This window comes from Marmota flaviventris, chromosome 17 (assembly GCF_047511675.1).
Source record: "Marmota flaviventris isolate mMarFla1 chromosome 17, mMarFla1.hap1, whole genome shotgun sequence".
NCBI classification, from domain to species: Eukaryota; Metazoa; Chordata; class Mammalia; order Rodentia; family Sciuridae; genus Marmota; species Marmota flaviventris.
The window spans coordinates 1,727,222-1,752,896 of NC_092514.1; the positions used below are offsets into that span (position 1 = coordinate 1,727,222).

Here is a 25,675-nt window from a genome sequence, read left to right on the forward strand (position 1 = left end):
TCTCTAATATTCCTTTCCATCTGAGTTAGGTATGCCTTGATTTCTTTCCCTATCCCTGTTTCTGATGCTTCTAGGTCCTCCTGTAGAATTAAGTTGTCCTGCATTGTTTGTACTCCTTTTTTCCCTTGTTTTTTCATGATGTTCACGTTACTTTCCAGCTCTATTTGATTGCTGTGTGTTTCTGCTCTCTTATATAGATTTGTTTTGGTTTTGTATATCTCTGTTGTCTCTCCTTTGTGTTGGTAGACTATGCCTGCTAAAGTGGAATCCACTGGGAAGGAATTCCAATGGCCGAGCTCCAGTGATGTCACCTCTCTGCTATGGCTGGCCCCAGGCTCCTTGCCGGGGTGTCTGAATGGGGGAGTGGGACTGGACTGTCTCTGGTTGGTTTCAGCTCCCGGTTGCTGGCAGGCGTGCGGTCTCCAGCCACCCAGTCGCAGGGGCAGCGGGTGGGCTGTCGCCAGTGGGCGTGCGGTCTCCAGCCGCCCAGTCGCTAGGGCCTGGCCTCTAGTTCCCTGGTTTCTCCTGCTAGTCCTGGTTTCTCCTGCTAGACCAGATTTCCCCTGAGTGATGCCTCTCGGCAGTCAAACTGTACTCTGGGCCTGCCGTTTGCTGGGTGTGGAGGGTGTCTATTGGGAACCCCAGCACTCTATTGTTTTGATTTTTTCCACTTGCCCCTCCCCCAGCGCTGGCTAGACAGGTTTCGTTTTCGCCACTAATGGGAGGGGGAGTTGAAGGTCAGGTGTCTCTAGTTTTCCCCGAGTCTTTATGCAGGCTTGCTCTGATAATCTCACCCCCAGAAAGCCTAGGAGAGATTTTATGCGAATTCACCGCTGTATGGGAGCTGAGCTGAGTAACACACACCTGTTTTATTGTTACAATCTGTCAGAGAGTGGCAGTGGTTACTTCAGCTCTCCAACATGGTGGCTGCTGGTTTCCTTGGTGGAGTTTCCGTTGTGGGGGATAGACCTGTACCGCTTCCTTCCCCGTCTGAAATCCCGAACTCAGCCCGGGGCTTAGTGGGGGCTCAGCCGGCAGGATTCCACAGAATCTGAAGCAACGTTTCTCCCTGCTTGCTGGTCGCTTCTTGGTGGTGCCCTGCCGTCTGTAGCCGCGTGGCGGGCCGCACGGATCAGTCAGCCCGGATCTCCAATTTGTACATTTTAAAATGTATATGCTCTACTTCAACAAAAAGTCTTTATAAAGGAAAACTGCTAAGAAGCTACTTGTAAAATATTTGTCCAACAAAATAATAGAGACCTCCTACAGCTCAATAAGATAGACATCTCAATAAAAAATCGAGCAAAATAATTGAACACACTTCAGAAAAGAGGAAATCATATATTTGATTTATTCGAAAAGGTGCTCAACCTTATTAATCTTCAGAGGAATGCAGATTAAAATGATTGATCTCTTTATACCAAAATTGGCTAACATGAAGAATCTGAGAAAACAGTACCTAGTGAGGATGTGGAGCAATGGGAACACTACTGCACTTGGGCTAGGAATAAAAATTGGCACAACCACCTTGGGGAATGGATTGTCGTTACATAGTAGGTATGGAGGTAATATGCCAGGTGACTTAGTGATTCCTCTGTTTCAGAAATGGGTGCTTATGGGCACCAGAAGATGTTCAGAAGAGTATTTATAATAGCCTTGTTAACTATATCCAAACACTTGAAGTAATTCAAATATCTAACACAAGAATGTGTACATAAACTGTAGCATATTTATACAGCCATGTACTACATAATAGAATGAACTTTTCTGCAGAAAAATTCATATATGACATACATACATGTGAATATGTATATATATAAATATAAATGTATACATATTCACATTTTTCATAAAATTTCAGAGGTGTTTCTTAACTCTCTGAAGTTCATCCCAGATGTCCAGGTACAAGCCCCTCTTCTAAAAGTACCCTAATTTGTCAATCAAAGAAGATGCATAAAAGGTATTATGTATATATTTAATGATATCAGCCTGAGCCCATTTAGGTTTGTTAATGCAACAGTGGAATGCAGCCTCCAGGCCTTCCCATTCTTGCATTTGTCTGTATTGTCTTCATATTTGTTTAAATTAAAAGTAATACATTTTTAACAGCACTGTTGAGGTATAATTTGCATATCATAACATTTCCCTTCTGTAAGTATAAAATTCATTGATTTTTGACACCTCTATAGAGTTTTGCATCTGTCATCACTATACAAGTTCAGAACATTCCCATCACCTCCCAAAATTTCCTCAAGCCACACTTGCCATCAATCAAATGTGTATTTTCAAATGTAGTGTGTTGATTGCTTCATGTATATCAAATAACTCATCATTAAAAGTAGCATAACACATTGTTGAATAGAAACTTGAAAAACATCAACCAAAATCTTTTGTTAAGTGTATTTTGAGGTTCTGTATACATACTTGATTAAAATCAGCTTATTTGCATCTGTTCTCTATTGGTAGTTTCAAAAAAGGGAACATACTGAACAGTTGATTTCTTCCTTCATATGTTCTTGGTGGGTGAATGTTGTCATGTTGTTCTGGGTGGGTTTTTAGTTTTAAAATTTTTAGTTGGTTTGGGGAAAATTTTCAGTTATGCAAATGGCCCTTTTATATGGCAGTCTGTATAGTACTAATTTCTGAGAGAATAAATCATACAAAATAGAATGAAGAATAGATGTTAGACTATATAGTTAAATTGAAACATAAATATCAAATTGTAAATTATTTTCTTTATTAGGAGTAACTAAAGGAAAGAATGTATTGATCAACTCTGATATTAAATGTCTCAGATTTAGGACAGTATAACAAGTATTTTAAAAGCTTTTCTTGTCTTTGTTCTACCACTTCATATTAAGATGCTGAGTATAATATAGAAGTACATATGGAATATAAATATTATGTGAGTGTATTATACTATTATGTATAATTGGGCTTCCTCAAGTGATGTTTTAACAAACTTTTATTATACATACTATACACTATTATTATTATAGAAATTATTATTTTCTGCTTAAAGGTGATTGTATGCTTGGGAAATGCAGATATATTATGTGTAAAATTAAATATTTTTCTAAAAAAGTATAACATCAGATGTTCATGAATTTTGGAAATAAAAATACATAATGCCTAGCTAGTTCTTAAGAGGTAGGCTACATCTTCTGTTTGTCAAAGTATTTACTCTGAATTATTGGTGGAGCTAACTTATTATTGAGGTTTCTCTGTTGCCAGGTACTTTATTACCAAGGTTGCCATCAGAACCGGGAATGACATTACTCACTATCAGGATTGAGAAAATTGGTCTGAAAGATGCTGGACAGTGCATCGATCCCTATATTACAGTTAGTGTAAAGGGTAAATAACTGGCAAATTGCATTATGTTTTTTCTCATATGGGACAAAGTTTTTGACAGGGGATGGTCTTGTATATGTGACAACTTACTTTAATGCATTCTATAATGATGCAAAATCCTAGAAAAGATCATAACAGAACATAGTTCTGAAAGACTTACAAAAAATATTTCCTACTTACACACTCACTTTTGCTTTTGAGTTTGTATAGATTTTTGCTCTTCAGATTCCATCTAACGTGTGGACTAAACATACACATTGTCCTTAACAGCAGCTACAGCCTTCAGGATGTAGATTAACAATAGTACCCCTCACCTTCCATGGGTGTGTAGTTTTCTACACAAAGCCCCATATCCTGTTTTCCCATCTCTCCTGCTTCAGCCCCTCTTCTTCCTGTGCTACTGAGGTATCTACATAGGTGAGTCCTACAGAGGCAGATGAAAATCAGGGGACAGGGAAGTAGGATGCGCCCATAACATCCATGCCCTGAATGCAATCCCGTGGGATGATGATGTGATTAAGGAATAAATTATACCATTTTATAGAAATAACTATAGTTAGTACAAATAGCTTATTTTAATCTGTAGTTTTGCACCAAAGGAACAGATCGGTGCTGAAATTAAATGGAGAAACTTTTATCAATTGCAGAAATAAAGTCAGATCCATGGGTTCACTAGTGCTAATTAAAAGAAAAATATGACCACAAAGAAAAACATTTATTTAAAGAACATAATCCACAGCACTAATACTGGTACACTTTTAAATGCCGATGTTACCAGTTATCAAATATATAGTGTACTGGGAAATATTTATATTATTTGATAGGCCATTTGTAAAACTGCATACTCATTCAGAAAGTATACTTAAAACACAAAAATATTTAATGATGTTGTAAATGTTAAATTACCTTTGCATATGTTAAACTGAAATATTTTTATGTAAATATTTTTTAATTATTAAATGTACTAAATTGTTTTTGAGCTTTTTGAGACACATAAATGAATAACACGTAAACACTGAGGAGTTATTAAATGAGTCCATGTTGAATTTGATTAAACTGAATTTTCATACCCGGAAAATTAAAACTATATATAATGTACCATCTGGTTGTTGTAAATTCAGGGTATGTTGTAAACAGTATAACCAGAATTTAGATAATATATATGAAAAATTATTCATTAACAAAAGGGTTTTTGTTGGCTGTTCTCATCCATTTTTGGTTCTTAACAGGGAAATTATGATAAGGTTAGGTTTAAAGGCTTTTCTAAATAAGCCATATACTTGATCAAAGTTAGAAATTGGTGGCAGAGCTCCATTGTGGCAAATTATATACTCCAGATTTTTTTTTTTTTTTTTTTTTTTTTTTTTGCATAAAAAATATAGTGGGCTATTCCCTAAAGAAAACATGTTTGTTCTTTTTACCACTTCACTATGAAGATCAAGTTTTGTCCACTTGGCCATGTAAAGGCTTCCTTGTCCCCTTCATGAGGTCTCCTATCCAGTCTATATTCATTTCTCTCCACATACCCCATGAACTTCAACAACTCTCACATACTTGCTCACACCAAATAGGAATCTCTTAGCCTGAGAATCTCCTCTCAGCTCCTTCCATGCCTCTTTAGGAACTGTAACCTTTTCAGTTTCTAGATTTTCCGTCTGTATATGTGAATGCTCATAAGCAGAAACTTATTTGTTTCTCCAGATCTGAATGGCATAGATTTAACTCCTGTGCAAGATACTCCTGTGGCTTCAAGAAAAGAAGATACATATGTTCATTTTAATGTGGACATTGAGCTCCAGAAGCATATTGAAAAATTAACCAAAGGTTTGTAATTATCAGTTACTGACTTCTTAAGGACACAGTACTTATCTGGGTTTGTGTTCATAGTATACTTAACACAAGATCTTACGTCACATAGTTATGAATATTGACTTAAAGAAAGTCAAATCAACATTTTTTTTTAAATATGAGAATTAGCAGTTGCATTATCTAGTTGTGTAATAATGTGGTTAAATATTATTTGATAGGGAAGTTTTTCTCATAATACAGAGTTAAGGAAGCAGGGTCCCTAATAATTACCTTAAGTCCTTTTAGGAACCTAATGATTACTTTCTAACAGTTAAAGAATTATTTTTTTTCTTTCAATAAGATGCATTGGGTAAAAAGATACTATAACTGGCAGTTAGTTTGTAAGAATATGGAAAGGACAATCTGGGCTTGGTGGTTTCAGGAGGGAGAGAAATGATGTAAGCTAGAATTTTTTTTTAAAGGAACTCTTTTAAATTTCTATTCTATCTAATATAGGTGCTTATTGAAACCATTTCTATAGGTACTGCTGATACTTAAGTAACTTCTGTTTTTCTTGTGGTATTTAATATTTTATATTCTTTGGTAGTTTATGATTCTACCTGTGTACATAACTTACATTCTTGCTATACAATTTTGTTGTACTTTGTAGAATTAAATGATATGGAGAAATGTCACTCAGACATGGTAGAAGAGCTTGGAGTGACAGCCACAGTGAGTTATCAACAGTTGTGTCATCAGACTGTTTGACACGTTAATTTGTAAAATCATAGGCTTCTGGTGACACGTGAGAAATGTGTGGTCTCTGGCTTATGTGGTTTGTTTTAATTCCTTAGGTGCAGCTATCTTCTTTGAATTCAAACACTACAAGCCTAAAAAAAGTTTTATCAGCACCAAGTGTTTTGCTTTCATGGAGATGGATGAGATTAAACCTGGGCCAATTGTAATAGAACTGTAAGTGATATACATATAGGATTCTTACTGTTTTAATGGTTACTAATTCATGTTTCTTCTTAGTCCCTCTTATCTAGAATGTAACATTGGAGTAGATCAATCATCAAAGTATTTTAAACAATGATCTTTCTATTGTGGTTACAGATACAAGAAACCCACTGACTTTAAAAGAAATTGCAGTTATTGACCAAGAAACCACTTTATCTTCATCTACATCAAACTTTGCACAAGGAATGATTCTGACATGAGTAATGTGGAATTTCTGTGAATTTTACCACTCAGTAGAAATCATCATAGCTCTGTGTAGCATATTCATCCTTCAGGAGGCAGGAAGTAAGCCGTACCTATAGGCCAGTGAGTCCATTGCAAAGCTGTACCACAGAACTAAAGTCCAGCACCTCATTGTTATGACTCCTTTGGATACAGGTTTATTGTAGATTTTGAAACATGTTTTTATTTTCAATTAATTGTGCAATTAATAGTCTGTTTCCTAATTTACCACTGTTCCTACCCTGCTTCCTGGAACAATACTGCTGTGGTAGGTATGCTCATCTTCAAACTTAATAGAGCAATAAGAATGTGCTAGAGTTTACACATTTGCTCACTTTTGCTCCAATATGGTCTTTTGATTTGAATTAACTTCAAACTTTTGAATTGAAGTGGGTAGGATAGTACCAGATTGCTTTGAAAGGAAATTGGATCAGTTATGGTCTGTCTTATAGGCTGTTCCTTAGAGCTGGCCTAAATTCACCCTCATCTGATAGTTCTACTTAGAAATAGTGTGCCTTGACCAGATCAATATCTTATATGGGAGTGTTCTCTAGGTTGTAGCTGTGACTTTTTTCCAGATGACCAGATTGTATTTCTGAAAGTGAGCATATTTTTAGTCATGTTGATTAGTTGTTCTACATCACATTGCTACTGTTTCTAGGGTTAACAGTAAAACCATCTCTCTCAGAATAATTACAAATTTTGGGGTGGGTTTACGTCTTCTAAATCATGTCATCTAAAAATAATTGAGTCAGATGCTAATGAGATACTGCAGGAACAACTGCTGTTTTTCTGACAACTGATTGTGAAACCTTAAAACCTGCATACCTTGTCTTTATAAAGTGATGAGTATGCAAAATCTGGAAAGATATTCTATTTTTTATAATATAGGTAGATACAACTGACATTTATTTCCTATTTAGATATATTGATATTCATATGAAAATATGCAGGTCATTAGCCTATTATAATTTCACTATTTACATTACTTTTAACTTAATGATGAGACATAAATAAAACTTTCATAGTACATGAGGTGGATATTTGATACACAGAACATAAAGATTTGTGAGGAGCTTTTTTGTGGGTTACATGTAGAACCCATGTATTTTAATATTCACTGTTTTAAATGAACAATGCATGAAGGGAATGCAATACTTGGCCTATTTTTAAACTAGTGTAAACCCTAATGATACCATCCGTTTGCTTTTTAAAATGAATAACAGTTGTTTTAGCCCTTGCACTTCAAGAGATCTAGTCTTTAATTTTTCAGTTGTCTGTTAGGTCAATTTTGTTTACTAGATGAATATTAATAAATATGAGCCTGAAAGAATTCTCGGCCAAAATTAGTCTTTCATCTGGATTGGGTTAATTTCACAAATGCAAAAATAGTTCAGTCTACAGTAGTTCTAGGAAATGAAGAATTTGCCTTAATAAAATGTTCACTCAACTGAAACTCTGAGTAGTCAAAATTTCCAGACTGTAAACTTCTCAAGAGAAGGGCCTCATCTTCTCCATGTCACGTAAACTTTCCAAGGTGCTTGGGCAGCACTCTGTACCCTGTGGAGTACTCAGTACCTTTTTGTTTGATGTTACTGATGTTTGATGTTGCTCCCTTAAAATCTACTATTAAAATGTAGCAAAACTGATACATTGTTCTTTGTTTTCTCATAGACTATAAAACATGTATATCAAAGTGATAATAAAAAAAAGAACCTTTTTTTTTTTGGTTGTAGATGGACACAGTACCTTTATATTTATATGTGGTGCTGAGGATCAAACCCAGTGCCTCACACACAACCCCAGCCCCTCAAAGTGAAAATTTATATGAAGAAACATTTAGCATCCTTCACATAAGAATGCTTTATTTTTTTTAACCTCTATTTATTTATGTGGTGCTGAGGATTAAACCCAGGGCCTTGCCTGTGCTAGGCAAGTACTCTACCACTGAGCCACAACCCCAGCTGCCACCAAAGAATGGGATTATATGAAAAAATAGGATGCTTTGTATGAATGTCTTTCATCAGCATTAAATGAACTTAAATTGAACATTGTCATCAGCTTAGCTTTAATTCAGACCTGAATGACCAAACCTCCCCCCCCCCCAAAAAAAAGGTGATTTTATCTTGAAGCAATTAACACAAAACAATCTGTATCTCACAAATTAGTTGTTTAAATTTACTTTCTAGTGTGGGAGGGGATGAGTCACTGGACAATAATTACAACTATAGCAGTAATACTTTCAGGTTGAAACACTACTGCTTCACAAATGAAATGATTTTAGTAACTAAACTCAAACACAATTTTCTGGAGAGGACTTCTAAAACTTTTGAGATACAAAAGTATAATTGAATCAAGGGACAGTATTCTCTACACAACCTGTATATGGGCAGCTACCTTGGGCTTTGCTACAGAAGTGGTACAATCAGATGGATGTAAGGAGAGGCAACTATGGGTGGGTTCAGAACTGCTCAGATAAACTACGTAGAACACATTATAGCTTACTAATAGAATAAATACAAAAAAGGCTTTAGAGGGAAAACTACTGTTGCTTTGAATAAAAAAAATAAATCTGCCTTTCCTTGAAAATCTATCTTCCTAACTGACATCACCTTTATTTAAATGCTATTTTAAAATTAGAAGTTATAGTAACTTCAGCATTGCCTTGTGTCCTGTAGAGGTTGAAAGATACGTTCAAAATTGGTATTTGTGACTTAAATTTTATTTTACATGGTTAAAAATGGCATAAGCTATTATATGGTTTTCCTCTTACACACAGCTGCTGCTTCTGATATTAAATGGAGGTTATGTAGATTGAATTCTTCAGTAGTTTAGAGATTTTGTTTCACAGAGATTTTGTTTCAAACTGAAGCTTTTGCCCCTATTTTCAGAATACTTAGGGGACATAAAAAGAACAATGATATGTTATGTTGTAGGTTTCAACAATCCTATTACTTCCTAGAACTTAAAAGAATGGAAGAATATGGTGTAGCAGTAAACAAAAGTACCAGGCTTTTATAATTTTATTTAAATCTTAAACCTCTTAAAATGTACTGTTAAAATTGCCGTAATTAAAATTACAGCTCTGGAGAGCTAGTTCTTAGAAACATTGTTTTAAAGACAGTAGTTACAGATTCAGGACTTGCTTTAATTGATTTTTAAATAAAATATATTTGAGTATCTATCAAAAAAAAAAAGAATTTAATTCAGCCCATATTTGCTAATTAGACATTATAAGCCTTAAGAGTTTCATTCATTCTTTCTCAGAGGATTATACTTTTCTAATTTTTTTTATCATATTCCTTGAAAATCAGTGGCAAGGTATGGGAAAGAGAAGAGTGTGTGTGTACATTTTTAAAAAGAAATTTCCTTATTTTTTATAGACACAACATACCACCTTATATTTTACTGTTATAATGCAATAATGGCAAAAGCAGTAGAACTTCAGGTCAAACAACTCTTGCTACTAATGTAAACTCATTCTCAGAAAACCATTCTCACATGGACAATGGTTAGAAAAAAGTACATGAATGTGCTACAAAAATAGAGCCACAAGACTTCTCACAAGTAAAAGAAATCCTCTGTAGAAGTTCACAGTTGACCAAGGTCCAGCCTCCTTAACAGTGAGCAACAGGGAATATGCTGCCAAGTCACCATCTTCAGTTCTGAGAGTGAGTTTACATGCTTCCCCAATGGCACAAAGTCTCATGACGATCCAATGAATCAAAAGACACTTGGGAAATATTAATAAACAATTTTTCATGAACTATTACAACAAAGAACTTCAGCAAGAAGGAAAATGAAGTTTATGATCTTTGAGTAAACATTTTTAGCATAACAGTCTCTGTGACCAGATATTGGAAGAGAAAAATCAAGCTTATAAAACACCATTTCTCTATCAACTGGAATACACTAAAAATAGGATAATGGAAATACATGTTCTTAAAGCATTTCCACAGGAAATGTCCATAATTATGACATTCTAAATCATTTAGCAATTGTATATGCTATATTAACTAAAACAAAGGTATTCCTTATTGCACGTTTTAAAGTTGGAAGGATACTCTAGCTTAAGTGGGGGATATTTAGGGGGAAAATATTTTGGCTCAAAATGTGTACTGCGCCAAGGCAGCTTCATTCTAAAAACACAAACCATTTAAAATAAACTTTTATATTTTGAAGCCAATAATCCTTTAACACAATGAATAGTTCATAATCCACTTTCTGACTAAGTGTCAGAGGTTAATTTTATGGGCCCAGTTTTAAGGCCTGTGAACAGCCCTCACTACTCTGAGAATCAGGTGTAGGTGGAGGTTCATCTTTAAAGCCTGAAGGCATTAAGTCTTTTGCAACAGGTGGTGGCCCATAGTCTTGGGGACCATGTGTTGGAGGTGGTAATGGGGCACCAGGAATGAAGTACTCTCTTGGGCCAAATGAGCCTAAAGGTCTAAATGGTGCGGGTCCTGGAAAAAAACCACGAGGGTCAAAAGGCAAATCCCGTTTTCCAGGTGGAACACCTGGTGCATATTCTCTGAAGCCTATTGGTGGACGCATACCAGGACTTGGAAAATAAAAAGGAAGTTATGTAAATACCCAGAAATTTCTGAACTAGGGTGATTTCAAGTATGTTAATATAGTCTTTAATTTCTCCCAAGCCTAGAACATCAACTGGTGAACATCCTGACTTGCCAGATGAGGCAAACTGAGATGGAACAAGTTTAGGTTATAGCCTTTGGCCAACCAGCCATGAAGCAACATATTAAGGATTTAAACATGGCTCTACCTAGCTCCAGGCTTGTCTTTTTTCTTTCCCTACTATATAATTGCAGAATTATTTCTATCTCACAAGAGCTCCATTTATATTTGGAAGTACTAATTTACCATGACAAGATGATAGATTATGAAATAAAAACTTTACTACATCAAAGAAATTTTGATAAAAGGAAATCCCACTATTTATTACTGTATCCATTAAAAATTCATGAAGTATTTCAGCATGGACTTTACACATGCCATCAGAATCAAGGTGCATGCCCTCCTGGAAAAGGCCTTCCACAGCCACCTAATTAAATCATCAACATTTATTAGGTCACTGTTAAATCCTCCTCTTTAACACTTCCCTCTGACTTTTCTCAAGGTAAGGAGGGTTTGACTTTTCCTTTTCTATATTCTATAACCTACTGCTTATGCTTCCATTATGGGTGATTACAAACTTTATGTTATAGGATTTTCATATCTGTGACAAAATTTTAAGTTATGGCATGTGTCTCATCCACCTTTCCATCCATTGCAGTGCATAGCAACAGATTTTCAACAAACATCTGCAGAAGTAATATTTCTTGCTTTTCTGTATATAGCCCCTTATCCTTATCTATGAGAGATAGCTATTGCCTATCTCAGTATAAGATTATGTAGTGTCCCATATGTCCCAGAAAACTGGAGGAAAAGTTAAAATGTACTCAGCTTCATCCTTTCATTGTTAAGACCTGAGATAGCAACCAACTGCTTTAGCAAGCAATAGAAATGAAAGATGAATGTGATTTATAAGTCAATCACTACTGTTCAGATCATCATACCAAATGGTGGAGGAATTGGCCGAGGCCCAAAAGGCCCATGGAACTGAAGTGGCGGTCCATACCAAATGGGAGGTGGTGGAGGCCGTCCCATAGGGGGTCCCATCGGGGGGCCCATGAAGGGTACCCCTGAGAAAGGAGGGGGCCCTTTCATAGCCATATTAACCTGCAATTTAAGATTTGAAAGCAGTTAAAAGTTTTAAAATTCCTATGTATTAAGACAAAGTACCAACACCGATAAAAGCTAAAACCCAAAACAAGCATCTGTCCAGAGAACACCATCAGTGCAACAAAACTCTCCCCACCCCTCCTGTGTATTCCCACTGACAGCTTACAGAAGTTAGAAGGATGCCACAAGAGGGAGCAGTTTGTTACTGATTATATCTGCACAGGAAATGGAAAGGCAAGAGGACTGGCAGAGGTTATTAACAGAGGTGATTTCTGACCAGTATGTCATGCTGTATTCACTACAATCTATATCAAAGGGAGTCCCCCCTCCCCATCACTTCCCTTTCATCACAATAGCTCATTACTTCCATATTAAGAATGAACAGAATAAAATGAAACATGCATTCTCTACCCATCTAATAATAGCTACTATTCAGAGTATCGTCAGTAAGTCTTTCATATATTATTCAACCTCTGAGATCTTTAAGTAGACTGTCTTGTTTTAAGTAAGAGGGAACAAAAGCAAATGGAATATCGTAATTTGTTGAAGGCCACACTGCATATTAAAGGAACTCAATCCCAAGGTTTGCCTCCAAGCCATGCTTTTCCCACCTCTACTCCTAACAACGGGTCTTTGCTCTCTTTTAAATCTTCTACTACAAAGGGGTTTGGGATCTTATCTAAGCTGCCCTTAGATTTCTCCAGAGACGTATATTCCTGGAATATATATACACTGGCACTTGAGAAGTATTTTCCAACACAGTGCTATATACACAAATTTCCAAGGAAGACAAGGCTTTAATATTTACTTTCATTTACTGTACACCATTTGAGATATTGATTTATCATGTCCTATGAGTAGTGGGTTTGAAACTGAACAATTAAAAATTTATTTTATTATAGAGCTGCAGAAGACCTACCAGATATAATAGCAACACAGTTACAAGAGAATGTACTTATGTGAACAAATGAGACCATTGCTTGGGACTGGCTCAAGAGGTCATTTCAGATTATCATTGTTTCACTGAAACAGTATGTCACTTTCAGAAAATCTGATACCAATCTAATTCAAATCACTCAAAATAGGGTTTGCACAATGGAGGAATTCTTAAATAGCATTCTTCCAAACAAAAATAAAAATGATGAATTATATAATTTTTATAATGAATTTACTTCGCCTTAGAACATTCAACACAAAACACCATATAGAGTGATAACTTTTCACATTCTGTAGTTCATTATAGTTGTACACACTTAAGCAACATTCCCAAGTTAAGGAGAAAAGTAAGCTCAATATTGCATGCAGTTTTAAAGCAAACAAGATCAGTGTCATGCTCTGAATATCCTTCCCAGAAATGCACAGAATAAAACCCAATTCAGTTCTCAACCTCTAAGTACTTACTCCAACTGGATGCTCAGTCAAAGAAGTACTGGTGGAAACTGAGGGGGTCTCAGGTTCTTGGGGAACAGTTTGCTTTTTAAAAAACAAATGGGATAGTACAAATAGAACACAAAGAAGGATAAAGCAAAGAGCAAGTACTGTAGGAAAGCTACATGTTCCTGCACGACCACATGATTCACAGTAACTACAGAACTTACCTTGCCCTCATCTGTCACCTTAGCTGGAGAAGAACTTCTGGAGCTGCTGTTCATGTGAGCTGGACCACATCCTGGGTCTGTTAGAGATCAAAGAATGGATTCAGACTTATTCTAACATGAAAAGAATAAAAATCCTGCATCCACAATTACAGATTCTTTGAAATTACTTGGTCCCTTTACCAGAGGCAACGGGTTTCCCAGATGCCTCAGAAGACCATTGAGTACGAGGTAAAGGTCCATCCATTGACCCTTGGGAAAGAAAGATCAGAGCCCTTGTATGTATTTTTCAGAAGAAATCAACCACTGGTGGACAGGTCAGGGTTCAACAATAACTAGAAAGCAACATTAAAAATGGGTTGCCCAGGGGTTGGGGTCGTAGCTCAGTTGTAGAGTGTTTGCCTAGCATGTGTGAGGCACTGGGTTTGATTCTCAGCACCACATTTAAAAAATAAAGATATCATGTCCATCTACAATTAAAAATATTTTTAAAAATGGGTTGCCCAATAGTAAATCACAATTTATGAAGAGACTTAAATAAAATGAAGAACTGCCTTGGGTTGATAGAACAGCAGATTAATAAGTACTGGTCCTAAACTTTAAGCTATAGACTTGAAGTATGTGTAGGCTGGCTTTTCTTTAATCTGTATAACCTGAATTCCAATCTTACCAAGACTACAGTCCTATTTAGAATTGGAAATAAGACTCAGTATTTCATATTGGAAATATGTATGATACATAAAGTTTAAGGCTACTTTTATAATATTTGGGAAAGGAACATCATAGAGATTTAATTTAAAGACAAAGGTTTACACTTCACAGTGTAAAATTTAAAAGAAAAAAAAAAAAAAAACAATACAGGGACCTCCAGGAAAAAAAAAAAATGTTTTCTATTCTAGAACAGATTTTACAGAAAACATTCACTAAGATAAAGTAAGAAATTATCTTCTATATATTGTACAGACCCAAATTCTATGTTTTCATTAGAATATTCAAAAGGGAAAAAAAACCAAAACCTTGAAGCAGTTTACTATACAGCAACATGTGAATGCTCACCAAATCCATTTATAGGCATATCTCTTCGATTAAGGATAGCAGAAGGAGGTCTCCCAGCTGGCTCTGCTGTCAGTGGAGGGGAACATTCTCCACCACTCACGGGGGATGGACCAAAAGAGCCATTCTGGCTCAGGGGACCTAAAGACAACAATGCCGTGTTACTACTTTAAGGCAGCCTTCTCCCTGACACCAACCCCCACCTCCCGCTTTAGCAAATCATTCAGATTATTTCATAACCATTACACACAGAAATAAAAAGTAATTTACATAATTCTGCACCAAGAAATAAAATAGCTCCTTTTACAAAGTGCTCCCTACCTCTCCGAGGAGGATTTTGTAAATTTGGTCTTCCAGGCATTGGTTTTACAATCACAGGTTCTTCTTGCCGCATTGCCATCTTTTGGGCCATTTCCAATAGTCTTGAATATTGAGAAAGAATGGGCTAAATTATGAAACAGCAATCTATCATAGATAATATCTAGCATAATCTTAAAACACTATAAAACATATAGTAAGGTACCAAAATCACATACTTCTGTCTCAAATTAGCAACTTCCCTTTCCTCTGCAGCTACAGCTCTTTCTGCAGAATGAGCTTTGAGCTATCAAAGAGAAAATATTCAAATTCAGTTGCGGTAGGCTATGCACAAAATAAAGAAAAGGGGGAAAAAATCTTACCCAATTATCATGAACTTTCTTCTCTTGCATAGCAATCTGAAAAAGACAACACATTAAAAAAAAATGTTTTTAGGGACTCATTATAATAGCCTATAATTGTCTGTATTAGATATCAAAGAATTCTGCAACTACAGGACAGTATTAATTACTACCTGGTTTTTAAATGAGCGCTCAGTTTTCTGTAATTTTTCTTCCATCTCTTCAATTCTCCGCCTAAGAATTACAACAATTGAATAAAATTTGAAACATTCTGACCATTTTCCCTTTATTCCATCAGCTATACTTTTAAAGACTTTATCATACATAAGAAAAACATTTCTATAGTTATATGAATCCAGTGTGATCAAAACTAATACTACAGGCCAGGTGCAATGCCACATGCCAGTAATCCCAATGATTGGGAAGCTGAGGCAGGAGGATCACAAGTTCGAGGTCAGTCTCAGCAATTAAGTGGGAACCTATGCAACTGAGACCCTTTCTCAAAGTGAAAAAAAGGTCTAAGGATGTAGCTTAGTAGTAAAGCACCAAAAATAAATAAATGAATGAAATAAAAACCTAATACTAATAACTTCTTTATCATTTAATTGCTAGAGATTCTGAATTGATAAATTATAATTTCCTTAACTGTTCATCAGTGTGTTCTCAAGTAATTCAGCTAGAAATATCTTCCTCCTTAAAACTTTTTTTCAAATTATATCCATAGAAGATTTCCAAGGTCTATCAAATGCCACACTTTTGTGGGTCTTGATACATCACACAGCAAACTGATTTCTTAAAGAATTACTACAACATACAAAACCCCCAGAACTGTTTGCATTGACCAAGTTCCCTATGGTCTTGCCCATTGGGTATAAGTAAATTTTTGTTAACATTTTTCATTTGTTAAGTTGGAATTTATTTTTTCTCCTGTGTGAATTGAATGTATTCATATTCTCTCGTTATTTATACTTCCATGCTATTTTCTTCTATCTACATAATGTAAAAAAAGATTAAAAAGAAAGCTAACACTAGTTCATTAGACATTGACACCCTCCTTTAGAAACTGAACTCATTTGTAATTTTTAACTTCCTCTACAGGGGAAACCACCTTTTCATCTGCAGCTGACAGCCGCTGCTCTTTTTCTAGTCTCTCATATTCTTCTTGACTCAGTTTCCTAAAATAAAGCCAGTTATCAAATCAAAAGTTTCTCTTTGTGAATATCACTTCCCACAATTCTATAAAATGCTTAGGCACATAAAATAGGAATTCAAACCTGCAATTTCGTAAATCAAACTCTGGTAAATCACTTACATTTTCTAACTTCTCCTCTTAATTCTCTACTTACCAGTAAATAAAATAAATGTGAAAACAACATGTGCCCCAAGGGCAAGTCTCCTGTGTGTAAGATAACAAAAACTCACTTTACTTCAATGTGGAAGATCAGGACTGATCAACCTAACATAATTAAACATATTAGGATAAAGCAGGGGATAATTCTTTTCTCGTTTCTGCCATGGGTAGGACACTAAGTATATCTTTGTCATGGAGGAACTCTTTTCTCAATCCAAGACTGGCACCAGAATAAAGATATAGTCAGTCAAAGAAAAAATCTTCTAGAATATGTCTTTTAGCTATGCAATTAACCACAGAACATTTTTCACACTGTAGATATCTATTTCAAAAGAATTGTAATTAAGCAAAAAGACAAATCTGAGTTTTGATAATGTCTGTCAACCAGAAAAAGAAGCCAAACTGACCCACGATCAGAGTATTATCTACTGACAAGTTTTAACTCTGATCATGAAACTCAAGATGTTCATCTACTGAGACAAAGGTAGCCACATTTAATGATTTAAAAAATACTATTTTCTGCTATCCTTGTACTACTTTAGCCATAGTTCCAATTCAAAAGATAATTAACTTGAAACTTAATTTTCCATAAATCAGAAGAACTATAGTAAAAAAGGATTATTGATACCAAATAGAAAAAGGGGATTATATATTCTTATATAGCTTCTCATTTAATTCTTCAGCAAGTATTTTATGAGTGGCTATAATATACTAGTTACCTTGTAAGATGCTAAAGAATAAAAGAGCTCACTGTTTCAGGTATAAATGATGCCTAAAGGAATATAATAATTTTCCCCACTGGCTTAAGAAGGAATATGGAGAAAACTGAATCTTGAAGGACAGAGAGAATTTTGTTTCCAATTATCAAAGAGTTAGTCTGAGAGCACTAAGAACAATCAAAACATCTTTATAAGAATATAAAATTGTGTTTGAAGGGATCCAAGCTAAAAAGGCAGTGAAGATATATGTATGTGGCCAAGATCCATTAGAAAAAGGAATCTCAGAATTACAAGTAAGGCTGGCACTTTAAGGTACTTTTCTCCTAGGTTCACCCACATATTGAAGATAACACAAAGATATAATGAGTCTAAACTAAGCCTTCATCAAATTCCTGGGCTTAAAGGAAAAAAAAAGTGTTTGGGGCTACAAATAAAGGGACCCTTAATAAAAGCCCTAGCTTTGAGTTTAGATTAGAAAGTACTGCACACTTAAGTGATGAACAGGCAAAAAATCCAAAAGGAACAATAATGAAACATTGAAAAGACAAGTCATTTTTGAATTATCTTAATTGCTGACTAAGTTTAAAGTAACAATCTTACTCAAGTAACCTCAACACTTTTCTATAAGAAGATAACTTCATCTTAGTCCTCAAATTTCATCTATAATTATCACAACAATGTTGGCCAATCAAAACTGACCAGGCACTCCATAAGACAAAATTCTGTGAGAAAAAATCCCACAGAAAAGGAAACCACCTAATGGGGTTATCCGCACATGTTTTAAAATCACTGTGCTTTTTATATAGTCAAAAAAGTAAAGTCAAGATTATGAATTTCAGTGCTGGGAATATAGTTTAGTTGGTACAGTGCTGCCTCGCATGCACAAGGCTCTGGGTTCAAACCCCAGCACCACAAAAGAGGAAAAAAAAGATTATGAATTTTGTCAAAGGATTAGAAACTATAAAACCAAGAAATAGTTGGATGTGGTGACCTACCTACAGTGGAAGATACTCAGGAGGCAGAGGCAGAATGATGAGATTAAAGATAGCTTGGAAAGCAGTAAGACCCTAGTCCCTTATGCGAAAGAGCAAGGAGTCTGGGGAGGTAGCTCAATAGTAGAGCACATGGCTCAAGGTCCTGGGTTTGAGCTGTAGTACTGAAATAGGACTGGGGTTGTGGCTCAGGGGTGAAGCACGTGCCCCACATGTGTGGGGCACTGGGATCAGTCCTCAACACCACATAAAATAAATAAAATATTGTGTCGGGCTGGGGATGTGGCTCAAGCGGTAGCGCGCTCGCCTGGCATGCATGCGGCCCAGGTTCAATCCTCGGCACCACATACAAAGATGTTGTGTCCGCCAAAAACTAAAAAATAAATATTAAAATTCTCTCTCTCTTAAAAAAAAATCCTATTAAAATAAAATACTGTGTCCATCTACAACTAAAATAATATTTTAAACCCTGAATTTTTTAAAATCCTAAACTCAATGAATGATTTTAGCAGCAGATTTGGGAAGTAAAATAAATCCTAGCGCTTTTAAGACAGGTCAGAAGAAAATATCCAGAAGAAGTAAATCCAGAATGTAGGAGGCAGGGGAAATCAAATTCTAATATGCATTATTATAATCAGAAGAGAGAATGAGGTAAAATCAACATTTAGAAAAAGACTTGAAAATTCAAGAAATGTTTAATGGTCCCAAGCAACATAACTGCAAGAGGAAAAAGTGGGTGGGGTGGGGAAAACTACACCTAGGCACTTCCCAATACAACAGTTAAAAAAACAGAGAAATGACTACAGGAACTAGGGGAGGGATAAGACCAAACAACAATGATAATGGACTCCTTAAAGAAAAAATTTAAAACAGATGGTAATTAATTGGATATTTTTAAATTGCTAAAACTAAGTAACAGTCAAAATTCAGTAGCCAAAAGAAAGATCCTTTAAAAATGGAAACTGGTTTTAACTCTAATCATGAAGTTCATGTCAACCTAATACAGATTATAAAGGTAGCAATATTTAGTGGATAAAATACTATTCTCTGTTTATCCTTGTACTACTTTGATACACTAATCAAATCTATCATTAAAGGACAATGTTCAAATAGAATGAAAATAATTTCAAATAAGAAACAAACAGTGTAGAATGCAGAACTACAGAAACTTTAAATATGTGTATAAATTGAATGAATGTCTTGTGGAGTTCACAGTGTATGAAGTACTAACATACAATGCCACAACAGTTATCTGATTCAGGAGCTACTTAAAGCCCATAAAAAAAAATAACAAACCTATTAATCTATGTCAGGTTTTTATTAAATCCAGAATATATACCATGGCCTTTAAATTATGAGAAGATGAATAAAATTATAATTATATAATGATAATTCCATTATAATTTATGATTACATCAAGCTTATACAGAGGGGATGAGGAAAATAATTAAAAATATTTAAACTATTAAAAAGATACAAGGAAGAAAAAAAGAACAGGTCATCAAATAGAAAGCAAATTCTTCATAAACCACAGGCACATATTGACATGGACAGACTTACATTTTAGAAAGTCCACTCAAGCGGCTATAGAGAAAACTACTAAGAATTTGAAATAAGTTATATAAAAAATATAAAAAATGGAGAATGAAGACAGATGATCTAGGTTAGGAACAGAAAAGATGACACAGGCATGAACTAACATAGTACCCGGGGATGAGTTTTTAAAAAGAGTACAAACCACAGATGATGACAATGAATTTCGGAGGAGTTGAGGAAAATAGTGCTACAATTTAATTGCATTACAAAGAAAATTAATTGCCATTTAGGTCATTCATATTACTAGTAGGGACACAGAAAACAAGTGTTCTTTAAAAAAAAAAAGTGATAAAATGAGAAATGTTTCTTTGAAACAGGCCAGGCATTTAGAACTGGCCTGAACAAATATTTGAGATTCTAAAAAGGTCGCTTGGAGATCACAGAATTTTAGAAAAGTTAATGGAAAGGTTTCAATATTTAATGCATTAATTAGGCAACAGAAGTCAAAATACCTAAAAATAGTTAGGTCTGTAAGAAGGTCTGTCTTTGCTTTACAAGAAAATATATATATATATATATATATATATATATATATATATATATATATATATATATATATGCCGAAGAGTAAAATCAGGTGCAAATAAAATCTGACACAAAAAAACTATTTTTAGAGAATTCAAGTATTTTTGTGGATTAAAAACTTCAAATGAACTTTCAAAAAATAACTAGCCCCACACTGAGAAGATTAATATATAAATATATACTACAAACAAGTACTTCTGTAATCATAACTCCTAAGGTCCTTGCCAGAGTTCAATTTTTAGTGTGAACATCTGAGATATTCAAGTCCAAAACTTGTACCATCAATAAGTAAATATTATTCCTTTTTGAAGTTTTTATTCTACTAAAACATGTCATTCCAAATCACTCAGTATTTTTAAAGGTCCAGAGTTAGAGATACAAGTTCAAAACATTAGAATTACATAACTGATCACAATGAAAGGTAATTAAAATAAATAGTGGGATCATAGAAAGGGTCTAGATCTTTGAGAGGTGTTTCCACATCAGTGACTGTTAATACCAGTTTACCACTTCCTGCCTTCATATGAATTTGACAATTGATTACGATGTCCTCACAGCCTTAGTTTATGGTTCCAACTACCTCAGGACTCTTAAGACTGATGATGGAAAGAAAAATGCAACTTATAGGAAACAAAACACAAAGGAAAAAAGACAAATCTCTACTTATTACAAACTAGAAGAAATTGTAAATAATCTTAAGAAAAGATAAAATTATCTATTAGTTCACACAGTGATAACAATAACAAACAATGAAAATCTTACTTTTGTAGTGCCATCTCATTTTGCTGGTGGAGTTCATTTAAAATCTCCACTTTCTGCCTTAGAGTTTTACATTCCTCTTCCAGTCCAACTTTAGAAGACTGTAGTGAACTGCAGTTACTTTCTAATTTCTTTATTTGGTCTGTAAAGGATAAAAAAGCTTATCTCTATATGTGTACAAGGACTTAAGAACTTGTTTGAGGGAGTAGTGCCAAGAAAAGTAAGAAGCATGAAAGCAAGAAGCCATTCTTTATCTTTCCAATAAAATTTTAAGTCTTTCCAACATGGCAATTTCTTCTCAAGAAGAACCCACCTTCTAGATTACAGTTTGTGGACATCGAGGCTCTTAGCTTAAGTTTTAAAAGTTTTAGATCCTCTTCAACTACTGATGTAGTTTGTGTCTAAAAATTGCAGAAAAGAGAGGTATTCTTAAAAGTGAGGCACAGGAAGAATTCACAGGCACTATGGGACTCTTACAAAGAACTATACCCGAGAGACATCCATCATCTGCTTAATTTGATCTTTGATCTTCTTATTCGGATCACCTAAAAAACAAAAGAATTTAGCTTTTTCTTTCCTTACTTTTAACTCTATATTCTCCTCACTTCCCCAAACTAAATAATGATTGTGTTCAAACAAAACAAAAAAATCAATTAAATAACTAAACTGATTAGACTAATGACTTTTAAGAGAATTGCAAGCTTAGATTTAAAAAAAGAGAGAGAGAGAGAGAGGTGAATTTCAGGCTGGGGTTGTGGCTCAGTGGTAGAGTGCTCACCTAGCATGTGTGAGGCACTGAGTTTGATCCTCAGCATAAAAATAAATAAAAGTACTGTGTCTGTCTTAAAAACAAACAAAAAAAAGGTGAATTTCTAGTTTGCACAACTGAAATGTCATCTATGTTATTCTTGTAAGATAAAAGCTTTTCTTCTCTCTCAGATCTATCTTCACCTGGGCAAGTAAGTGTCTTATTTAGAAAGATTCAATCCTCTATTTTCTCCCTGAATCTACTACCAGGTGTGGTTTGAAATACTTGCTATGTAAGCAATATCCAACTTGGGAGAAAACATCTGGAAATATTTTCCTCATCAGTAAACACTGTTACACTCCCTCTCTAGCTTTCTGATAGTCTCTAGCCTCTGTTCTCACAGCCTTAGTTTATGGTTCCAACTACCTCCGGACTCTTAAGACTGACTGTGGACCTTAAAACCACAGAGCCATAGAGATGATGAGTATCAAAATCAAGTATCATCTGAATAAAGAAATAAATTTCTCTTACTGTACAATGTTCAATACTTAGAGGTATAGGATGTGACTATTGTAGCTGCAGTGTACTTACTAGTTTTCAATGGGATAGAAAAAGTCAGTGTTCTTCACATGCCTATTGCTACATTATACCCCAGCAACCCACCTCTGCCAATGCAACAGACATATCTATAGATCCAATGATATGTGTCTACAACCCTGAAGCTTAAGAAGAAATTCAGCCAGCTGAAAAGTGGCATCTGTATACTTAATTAAAGACAGGAAAGCAAAAAAGGATTCAACCTCCCTGAGACTGATCTTACCTGCTACCTCTCCATTGGTTAATTCATCTGACTCCTCTTCTCTATTTTGATCCTCAGATTCAGATTCACATTGTAACCAATTCAACTGTGTGATACAATTAGTCGAAGCCTAGAAAAGAAGCAAAAGGTTGGAAGACTCTCGATTTTAATTCAGAAGATTTCAGGAGAATTCATGAGATGAAACATGTATTTGGAGTATAAACTTACATTAATAGTATCTTCTTTGTGACTAAGAGCTACTTGTAAATCTTTCTGGGACTTCTCAAATGATTTGATTTGTTCACTGAGCTCAGCATGTGATGTACTCCAGTCTTTGACTTCCTGCTGCAACTGAAAAGTCAAAACATATGAATTCCTATGGGTTAGGGAGAGGTTTCTGCACTGGATACATCAGGACTACAAGACTTAGACAAAGAAATAGAGAGCCATACTCCTCGGTGGCCTGCCTCAATCGAGGGGGTTGAGACCTTGGTTAAGGAAGAGGGCAGAGTGGCCCCAACTCTCATAGCTGCAGTAAGAACATCAGAGCTATCAGGAAGTTGACCCTGTTTATTGCATTCCCCAGAAAATTGCTGCCAATTCAAATAATTTACCTCCAGCAGGAATGGCTGGGCACATATGACTGTCTCCTAAATTTAGACTCCTTATCATGTAATCTTCTCTTGGCCGGTGAATCAGTAACTACTCAAAAGAGGATCATAAAATACTTAATTTTCTGGTTTAAAAAGTTTCTTTGAGGCTATGCAAGTTAATAACTGATTGATATTTGATAAGAAAAGCAATAATCCAAAAATCCAAAACAGATGGAGAACAAATATATGCACTCAATTTGGGGAACACTGTTTAAACTTTGCATATCTAGTAAAGGTCCTACATGAATATTCCTTACCTCAGAAACAGATCCAAGAAAGATACAAGATAATGATATTCACTTCTCTAGTTTACATTATGTATGACATCAAATTTTCTTTACCTGCTCTTTCTTCTTCTTAAGCATGGTATTTTCTTTCTGAAGCCGACAGCATTCCAACTTCACCTTCTCTTCACGAAGCTTAGTTTCATTAAGGATAATTTGAAGCTAATGCAAAACACTACAGTTAGTGAATTAATTCCAAAGAAAAAACAAAGTTATACTTTCCCAAACCAGACATCATATAGTTCTCATTTTTTGCACATTTTAGCACACCTCAAATTTTTGGTCCGCAAAAAAACTAAGATGTAGTATTAATATCCGTTAGCAAGAGTTGGCAGCTTTACCTCTGAAAGTTCAGCAGTATTCACTGAAATGACCTCTTTAAGCTTCTCTATCAATTTCTTATTTTCCATTATCTGCCAGGTGAAAACAGAACACAAAATATGCATTAGGATTTCAGTAGAAATACTGATATATATATATATATGTATGTGTGTGTGTGTACACACACACACACACACACACACACATATGTATATGTATATATATATATATATATATATATATATATATATATATATATACTAAAAAAGATAAACACAACAAAATATTTGTCAAGCCATCCCATTACATTTCAGGTAAATGCAGGGGATCCAGCTTTGGACTAAGCAAAAAATCAAGAACTGAAAGAGATGAGGGAAAATGAAGTCATAAATATTTCATGGCATCCACAACCTTACGGTTTATGAGATAACCAGAAAAAAAGGTCAAAGTATAGAAAAACATAATGCAATAAGTAAATAAAATGTTTTAAAGCATAGAAAATTAACTAATTAATTACTGTTTCAAGTAAACCAGTTCAAATTAGTAAATTTTTTTTTCTAGTGATAGAGAAAAAAATTTCCCAAGATCATTTTTAAAATTTTCTTATCTGAAGTAAAAAATGATAAAATTTAAGGGAGAATAGACTAATCTCACATACAGAAGAATTCCAAAAAATTTATAAAGATACTCGCTCCTTAAGGAAGTGGACATAACTCTGCAATCTTTGTTTGCAATGCCTGGGACTGAATCCTGGGCCTCATGCATGCTAGGCAAGTGCTCTACCATGAGCTGCATCCTGAGCTTGTAACTCTTCATACTTTAACTGTGGGCTGTGCATGGTAACTTCCAAAGAATACAATATGAAAAGGATTGGAAAGAATTTTTACAGTGGAGAAATCTGATAAATACTACCTCAGCTAGGTGATCAAGCTTACTTGGGGGTAGGATATTTCAGAACACACTCTCTACTATCTTTTTCAACTTTTATGTAATTACAGAAACTTATAGAAATTGAAAATGAAATATGTAAGTAAAATTTTTTTAAGTAGAGAAAATTGATTAATTCATTACTCTTTCAAGTAAAAAGTAAACAAATACTGTTCAACTGGACAATAGTTTTTTAGTTGTTCTGCATGTTTCCAAGGGCAGATCAAAGCAATATGAAAATTATCCAAGGTTGAGAATAAAAATATTTCCTAGGCCCATAAAAATAATTTGTTGTATCAGTACTTAAAAGTTCCACAAAATGGGCAGAAGTGGGTTCAACTTCCTTGACTCCTAATCTTACTTTAGTTAACAGCTGGACTAAGTTCAACTTAACCAATTTTACAAAATATTTCAAAAGCCAAATTACAGTAACACTTAGCAGCAAAACTCTTACCAAGTCCTGATTCTTAGCTTTCTGTTCTCTCTCATATTCTAACATAACATGAAGACTTTTAGCTCTCTCATCCAGAAGTTCTTTATCTTTTTCAAGAAGCTTCATTTTATCCTG

The 25,675-nt window shown here is 34.9% G+C and overlaps 2 protein-coding genes across 2 annotated transcripts in view; one reads left to right on the forward strand and one right to left on the reverse strand.

Annotated features, from left to right (window-relative positions):
* Positions 1-3,221: 3,221 nt before the first annotated feature.
* Positions 3,222-6,431, forward strand: LOC139702256 (axin interactor, dorsalization-associated protein-like). The gene is made up of 4 exons (XM_071602905.1): positions 3,222-3,357; positions 5,056-5,178; positions 5,997-6,114; positions 6,259-6,431. The coding sequence occupies exons 1-4, from the start codon at positions 3,270-3,272 to the stop codon at positions 6,299-6,301; spliced, it is 372 nt and encodes a 123-aa protein (XP_071459006.1). The 5' UTR covers positions 3,222-3,269; the 3' UTR covers positions 6,302-6,431.
* Positions 6,432-11,483: 5,052 nt separating this feature from the next.
* The window catches only part of LOC139702404 (transport and Golgi organization protein 1 homolog), a 53,240-nt gene continuing 39,048 nt past the window's right edge, over positions 11,484-25,675 (reverse strand). Inside the window, exons 8-21 of the mRNA XM_071603492.1 lie at positions 24,201-24,272; positions 23,917-24,021; positions 23,151-23,273; positions 22,944-23,052; positions 21,865-21,920; positions 21,689-21,776; positions 21,379-21,517; positions 15,607-15,667; positions 15,455-15,490; positions 15,311-15,378; positions 15,096-15,196; positions 14,778-14,915; positions 13,725-13,801; positions 11,484-12,123 (exon numbers count right to left, since the gene is read on the reverse strand). Of these exons, the coding sequence (XP_071459593.1) occupies positions 11,947-12,123; positions 13,725-13,801; positions 14,778-14,915; positions 15,096-15,196; positions 15,311-15,378; positions 15,455-15,490; positions 15,607-15,667; positions 21,379-21,517; positions 21,689-21,776; positions 21,865-21,920; positions 22,944-23,052; positions 23,151-23,273; positions 23,917-24,021; positions 24,201-24,272 (1,350 nt within the window). The 3' untranslated portion in view covers positions 11,484-11,946. The remainder of the gene's footprint in view (positions 12,124-13,724; positions 13,802-14,777; positions 14,916-15,095; positions 15,197-15,310; positions 15,379-15,454; positions 15,491-15,606; positions 15,668-21,378; positions 21,518-21,688; positions 21,777-21,864; positions 21,921-22,943; positions 23,053-23,150; positions 23,274-23,916; positions 24,022-24,200; positions 24,273-25,675) is intronic.

Excerpts from the sequence above, each read along its gene's own strand:
- LOC139702256 (XM_071602905.1), top strand. The coding sequence starts at position 3,270 with ATGACATTACTCACTATCAGGATTGAGAAAATTGGTCTGAAAGATGCT. Across the intron at positions 5,179-5,996 it reads TATTGAAAAATTAACCAAAG|GTGCAGCTATCTTCTTTGAA; the intron begins GTTTGTAATTAT and ends TTAATTCCTTAG. Across the intron at positions 6,115-6,258 it reads GGGCCAATTGTAATAGAACT|ATACAAGAAACCCACTGACT; the intron begins GTAAGTGATATA and ends TTGTGGTTACAG.